Source organism: Brachyistius frenatus, unplaced genomic scaffold (genome assembly GCF_029030835.1).
Source record: "Brachyistius frenatus isolate BFR_SWC_R1_liver_20210118 unplaced genomic scaffold, ASM2903083v1 Contig_465, whole genome shotgun sequence".
In the NCBI taxonomy this organism is placed as follows: Eukaryota; Metazoa; Chordata; class Actinopteri; family Embiotocidae; genus Brachyistius; species Brachyistius frenatus.
The window spans coordinates 128,284-135,353 of NW_027211064.1; the positions used below are offsets into that span (position 1 = coordinate 128,284).

Here is a 7,070-nt window from a genome sequence, read left to right on the forward strand (position 1 = left end):
TGTGTGTGTGTGTGTGTGTGTGTGTGTGTGTGTGTGTGTGTGTGTGTGTGTGTGTGTGTGTGTGTGTGTGTGTGTGTGTGTGTGTGTGTGTAGTGGTGTGTGTGTGTGTGTGTGTGTGTGTGTGTGTGTGTGTGTGTGTGTGTGTGTGTGTGTGTGTGTGGTGTGTGTGTGTGTGTGGTGGGGGGGGGGGGGGGGTCTGAGGTTGATTAAAGTCGACCTTGAGCCTGAGGGAACGAGAAAGAGGCAGAAAACACAGACAGATGGAAGAGAGCTGAAACTAAAGGAAATCAATGAGCCGGGAGATCGATGCCTATTTGATTTTTTTTTTTTTTTAAATCTCTAATTTCTGAAGAAGAAGAAGAAGAAGAAGAAGAAGAAGCAGGTGGAGACGTCGTCGATCCTCCTCCTCCGGATCGGTTATTTCAGGTTATTAATTGAGAGGAAACGCTCAGCTGACTGAGAGGCGGCCGATGAGCTTATAAATCTAGATAAATGAGAAACACAGGGGATTGTGGGTAAATTGTAGCCAGAGGAGAGGTTCCTATAATGAAGAGTAAATCAGCAGGTTGTTGTTGTTGTTGTTGTTCTTACAGACACGGTAAAGAGTGGGAGGAGTCCTGCAGATGGTTTATGTGACTGAATATTGGAGGCAAACAGAATCAACTGCTGTTTGTTTTATTTCCCATCATTTATACTCAAAATGAACTTTTTAAAAGAGTGATGAGCGTTTTTCTGACATCTTTAGAGACTCCACGTTTGATTCGTCCGCCGCGTCACAGTTTGGACGCCGCTCTCTTCCGATTGGCCGGAGCGGCGGCGACGGGGACGGGTCGACCCCAGAGCCGCAGGCGGCTGACTCCTCCGTCCGGGGCGATGACGAGACGGACGTGACTGACGGGGCGGCTCGGCGTCAGCTCCGCCTCCCCGTAGTGATGCCTGTGATGTGGGCGGAGCTGAGAGGGAAGACGGCGGTGAAGAAGGTCGATCGCCACGCGGGTGAAAACGTTGTGCTGAAAACTCACTTTCTGAGGGGGGAGAAGGACCTGCCAGTTCCCGGAGGTCCACCGGGTCCTGATGCCCTGAGCCTCCTCCTCGGCCGTCAGGGTGCACGCCTCGACCCGGCAGGAGTCCGGGAAGTTACCTGGACGGAAACACACCGGATGTGAGGTCGCGTTCGGGAGGGAAAACGGGACGAAGAGAGGCGGCCGGCCGGAGTCTCCACCTTTGAAGTGGTTGGTGTCGACCTCGATGCCGCCGATCAGTCCGGGACGGCCGAGACGAAACACCGCCCACTCCCAGCCGGGCACCTGCAGGATCCCCCGCTGGTCCGCCTGCGAGACGAGCAGCAGGGAGACACTTAACGCCCGGCAGAGTTAGACTGTCGTTGTGAAGTCGGGAAGACAACATGGACATTTATTATTTATTTTTTTATAATTTCAGGACACTGAACATTTTTAAAAAGTGAGAAGATTTTAGGGAAGTTGTTGGAAATCAAGCGCAAATTTAGAAACATTTTGGAGATTATATTAGAACAAGCTTTTCTGACGGTGGTTCATTTTAGTCAAAGGAAAACGGACTTTGTTTTAAAGTTGGAAAACGAGTGAGTTGAACATGAGTTCAAACCTGCAGTTCTTTGGGTCGGTCCAGTCTGCGGGCTGTTTCCCATCCATCGGCCATGTTGGCAGCTCGACCGAGACCTGCAGAGACAGACGGCTGTCACCGGTGTTCACCTCCAGTCAGCGTTCAGCGCTCACTGAACATCAGTAACTTAACGAGAGATATATTTAGAGGTGATGATTTTGACCAATCATGTTGCGCGGATGGCCGAAGTGGGCGTTGCTGTAGCCGAGGCAGACTCCTCCGTTGGTCAGAGCCAGCAGGTCCACGTGCTGATTGGTGGAGACCGACGCCCAGTCTCTCCGGCCGACACCGTACACACGCAGTCTGGCTATCCCTCCATCTGAGGACACACACATACTGTGTAATGTTGTGTGTGTGTGTGTGTGTGTGTGTGTGTGTGTGTGTGTGTGTACCTGGGTGCATGTTGAGGCGCAGGTGTGTGACTCTCTCGTTAAAGGTGACGTTGAAGTAGTTGTGGCAGCTGTCTGCGTATCCCGGCTTCAGCGGCGACACGCACACCAGCTCCGGCCACGCCCCCGAACCCAGCTGTCAATCAAACCACGGGTCGGCCGTCAGTCGCGTTTTTGCGAGGGTCGTCGCGGCGTCTGACTCGCTGCCGTGTGGCTAGCAGTTGTCGGCAGACGGCCGAGTGTCGCCACGGTGACCCCCGCTCACTGTTACCCTGGCGATCGCACGGATGTCAGTGTTACCTTGGCGACAGCAGCCATCTGAGTGTCGGAGGCGGCCGTGCCAGTTCGGTCTCCTTCCAGGGTGACGGTGGGCAGCAGGTCTGGAACAGGAACAGGAAGTGGTCATTGAAACAGGAAGTGGTCTTTAAATGTAGAGGCTACTCGGAGAGACGCAAACCCAACAGGTAGGTTTAACATAGAAAACAGGAAGTGGTGATGAGACGGAGCAGCTGGTACCCAGACAGCCGGCCTGGATGGAGACGTGAGGCGAGTGGTTTCCGGTGAAGAAGGACGTGTCGACATCGAAGCCGTGGATCAGCCCCGGGACTCCCAGCTGGACGACGCACCAGTCGTGACCTTCGGGAAAATAGAAATACTCATTGTGTTTTTATTTTTCACTGCGTTGCACCACGCTGCCGCTGGACAGAAGAATCAACGCGTTTATAACAGAGGAAATGAAGACACGTTGATTTCCCGGTGAAATAATCAAAGATACGTCACAGGAGATGCGTTCAAATGTCACGGTTATTTCCAGAGCACTCGTGGACGTACTGGAAAGTGAGGATCCCGTGTAATAGAGGCGTCAGTCCACCAGAGGGTGCTGTTGACGTTGCGAGGAGATTTAATGTCATGTGACTGAGGGGAAGTCCACAGCGGAGAGAAAGTGTCTTTGGAACCAAATTTAATGAATAAATTAAAGGATATTAAAGACAGATTTTTATGTTGTATGTTCAAATATGTTTTGTTATTTTCTAAGAGTTTTGTATATTACATACAACGCACATGTATAACATCGTGAACTATATTACGTTACATGTTACTATTCACACTTTATCCTGAACGCTTACGTGGTGTTTAGCTAGCGCATTTCCTTTATGCAATTAATAATTATCACTAATTTATAATTATTACAATGTGTTTATTGAACTTTTTTACTTTTTTATGTCCTTCATTTAAATAATTTTACATCTCTACAGATTTCTTGCCTCGTCGACATGCTGCTGGACGTGAATTCTCCTTCAGGGGTCGATGAACTCTCATAAACAACACTGGATGTAATATGTTATGTTTATATATTGGAAATCTTGATTGTGTAAAAAGTAAAGAGTCAGAAGATGAGAGCGTCTTTCTGTGCCGTGGTCCGACTTGGGTGACCTGCAGAGAGCAGGAGGGATTGTGGGAAATACGAATACGAACCAGGTATCCTCTTCCTCCTCGTCTCCCATCCGTCCATCCACTTTCCAAACTCGGTGAAGGCCGAGACGATGAACTGAGGCGGCTCTCTCTGCACGAACACACACACACACACACACACACACACACACACACACACACACACACACACACACACACACACACACACACACACACACACACACACACACGTTTTAAATGTTTCCGCTCGTGTTGTTCTGACGTGATATTTTCTCATTTCAGTTTTCGTACCTTCAGCAGGTTGCTGGCCGGAGCAAACCATTCGTCTGTGGCAAAAACAACCTGGAGGAAGAGCAACGCACTTCATCATCTGGGTTTATTCATGATTACACAACAAGTAGTTCCGACCCAGAGATCTGATTGGTCAACTGAACATTTGGAACGTGTTCAAATCACCATGACAACACACCCGGCTCATCACTAGAATATCACTCCACCTTCTCGGTCTATTAAATGACCCGTTTGGTGAAGTCGGGTCTCTTTTGGTCATTTTTTTGGTCGCTCCGAGCACCCGGACCGTAACACCACGGATAGTCACGCACATGGCAGCGTGGCAGGGCAAGTTTATTTATCAACATCAAACGTAAAAGACAAAATGTCAGCTAAAAGAAAGAAGTTAAAATGAACAAATAGAAATTCTAAAATATGAAATTCTTCTGTAAAAGTTTCAGCGCAGAGAGAGAAATGAGGAACTGTTTGATTTAGTAAGAGGCAAACAGAAAAGAGGAGCGCGTTGACAGACAGGAAGTCGGCGTAAAGCACTCAGAGCGACTCACCTTCCCTCCGACCGTCTCACAGGCCAGATCGTTAAACTGCAGGAAGTCGGGTTCTGCCGCCGTCCTCCTCTCTGCCATCCTCAGGTTCTCCAAAGTTTCCTGCTGAGAGCTCGAAGATGGTTCCCGTCGATCCGACAGCGTCCACCCTGCAATAATCCAAGTTCAGCGGCCGCTCAGCCGCCGACAGCAGCTGTTTGTTCAGAGTGAGTGTGTGTGTGTGTGTGTGTGTGTGTGTGTGTGTGTGTGTGTGTGTGTGTGTGTGTGTGTGTGTGTGTGTGTGTGTGTGTGTGTGTGTGTGTGTGTGTGTGTGTGTGCTAACTCACAGCAAACACAGCCTCCGTCCTGTGTCTGAAAAAACACCATGCTGTCACTCATGTACCTCCCTGTTCATAACACCGACGTATCCCTGCTGTCTGCACACCAACACCAACATCCACCGGGCTCAATGGTCCACTTCAACCGCACAACTGTGAGAACGACGTGCCGAGATGAAGTCTCCCATCTCATCTGTCGCACCGGCTCTGGTTCTCCTTCTGGTTGTCTACGAAGCCGCCGTCCCCGAGTGCAGTATCACGTTTGAGCAGATTACATGTTTGTAACGCAGAAGATTACCTGGACCGGTTCACGCGGGTTTTGGTGCGACGAATGGTCGACGCTTACGTGGCGTTTTGTCAACTCGGCGGTCTCGAGGCGCTTCGTTTTCCCATTCATCCATTCACACTGACATTCACGCCGAGATGCCGTCCGAGGCGCTCGCCCGCCATCGGGAGCGACTCTGGGTTCGGGGTGTCTTGCCCGAGGATAGTTCGGCACGTGGACAGGGGATTCAAAACTTTAGGGTTAGTGGGCAACCCACGGATCGGTTATTATTATTGTTCCTGTTGAACATTACTGCCATCTACTAGATTTGGAGTTGGAGGGGATTTAGTGGACCAAACGTCCTCTCAACATGAAAGTGAGATGTGGGTCGGACCAGTGATTCAGATTTTGCGGGTTCTTCTTCGGCTCACAAAATATCAACTAGTTCAACATCAAAAATGTAAAGAACCGCCTCTATCTGGGAAGAAATGAGGCGGTCGGTTTGCCGTACCCTCAGCCCCACTTTACGTCCTCGTAAACAGACGAGTCCAATTCCAATAACTTTTAACAGGACCGAGGGTATGGAAAAAAGACAACCTTCGTATCTCTTCAACTCTGGTGTTTGAGGAGTGAAATTCACGTTCCTGGAGACCAAATGACAGAATATCAACTAGTTAAGAATAAAAAATAAAAACCTCCTTTAACGTGGAAGAGATGAGGATGTCCATTTGTCCCGACGCCGACACCTTTACCTCGACCCTCAACGTACATCTGCAATTACCCCACGAGTCCTACGATGCCGTGAGACCACAGGCTCAGTGTCCAATGGAAATGGCATACCTCAGGGTACATCACCAATGACCTAACCCCCACACCTTCACCCTCGGGGCACCTCTGAGGTATTGTTCTTGCTAAAGAAGAGGCCTTGTGGTGTCTTTGTAAACAAGTAAAACAGTCGTAATGCACTGCTGGAATGCAGACACTGATACACAGTTTGTCCTCAATGCTTTAATATTGCGTTGTTTACATCGTGTTTTACATTTCCTCAACATGGAATAAGCTTCAGTGTGCACAAGAGAAGCTTCCAAAGAAAAATGACTTTTAACGCAACTTGGATCTGTCGACCTTTTTACACATTGAATGATCTGCTGAGGAAAGCAACTATCGCCTCGGCAACATTAAATCAAAAAGACATCACCGAAACAAAAGTATGATTGATCAGTAAAACAGAGAAATACATCGGTACAGATCTGAACAAACGAGTTTCAGGAAATGTACTTTACGATGGTGCATCTGAATATTGTATTGTAGCATCATCTGAAAAATCACTTGCTGTAAAGCTGGAAAATAACTTTGTGATTGAGGAAGTATTTTGTTGTTGTATGATATGAAACATTTTTACACTCTAAACTTCAAGAAATATCACTAAAGTGTTTTACAGCTGTTTTTATCACATAGTTGACCTTCATCTGTCCACATGGAAGTGAAGGTCAAAGTTCAGAGGTGAGGACATCATTTCACTACTTCTGACACAAAACATATTGTGACATCACAATCAGTGATTCAACGGTGAACCAAAGAGAAACTTCATCCACCATCAACATTTAAAGCTGCTGTCACTTCCACAGACTCTTCCTCCTACAGAGAACACAGAGACACTGAGGAACCAAATGACCAGAACCTAAATCCAGGATACAGATGTTCAGTGAATGTGGTGTTGAAGGTGTGGAGGTGGATCAGAGTGTCAGAGGAGATTCTGTAGAAGGACAGAGTGCCAGCAGGACAGTCCACATACACTGCTACTCTGTTGGAGGAGGAGGAGGAGGAGGAGGAGGAGGATGTTTCTCTGTTATTGTGACAGACATAGTAATGACCATCATCATAGCAGAACAGACTCCAGGACTGATCGTTCCATCCAAACCAGCAGTCATTACTGTTTCCTCTCCTTCTGATTCCTCTGTAACTCACTGCTATATCAACCTCTCCTCTCCACTCGACCTCCCAGTAACAGCGACCAGTCAGACCAGTTCTACACAGCAGCTGAGGACACCAGTCAAATCTGTCTGGATGATCAGGATATGACTGATCTTCTTCCACCATCGTCACCTTCCTGTTGTTGTCAGACAGTTTGAGTTTTCTGTTTACTGAGTTTGTGTCCAGTTCAAGTTCACAGAAATCTGATGGAGAGAAA

General features: G+C 48.2%; 2 protein-coding genes across 2 annotated transcripts; both read right to left on the bottom strand.

Annotated features, from left to right (window-relative positions):
• Positions 1–396: 396 nt before the first annotated feature.
• allc (allantoicase) lies at positions 397–4,515 on the bottom strand. Its single transcript, XM_069687459.1, has 11 exons — positions 4,301–4,515; positions 3,756–3,806; positions 3,507–3,594; positions 2,547–2,666; positions 2,331–2,410; positions 2,034–2,166; positions 1,805–1,960; positions 1,624–1,697; positions 1,223–1,331; positions 1,023–1,141; positions 397–953 (listed from the first exon to the last, which is right to left on the bottom strand). The coding sequence occupies exons 1-11, from the start codon at positions 4,376–4,378 to the stop codon at positions 774–776; spliced, it is 1,188 nt and encodes a 395-aa protein (XP_069543560.1). The 5' UTR covers positions 4,379–4,515; the 3' UTR covers positions 397–773.
• A 1,352-nt stretch (positions 4,516–5,867) lies between these two features.
• On the bottom strand, positions 5,868–7,061 carry LOC138614192 (cytolytic toxin-beta-like). The gene has a single exon (XM_069687477.1). The coding sequence runs from the start codon at positions 6,977–6,979 to the stop codon at positions 6,518–6,520; it is 462 nt and encodes a 153-aa protein (XP_069543578.1). The 5' UTR covers positions 6,980–7,061; the 3' UTR covers positions 5,868–6,517.
• Between the last annotated feature and the right edge of the window lie 9 nt (positions 7,062–7,070).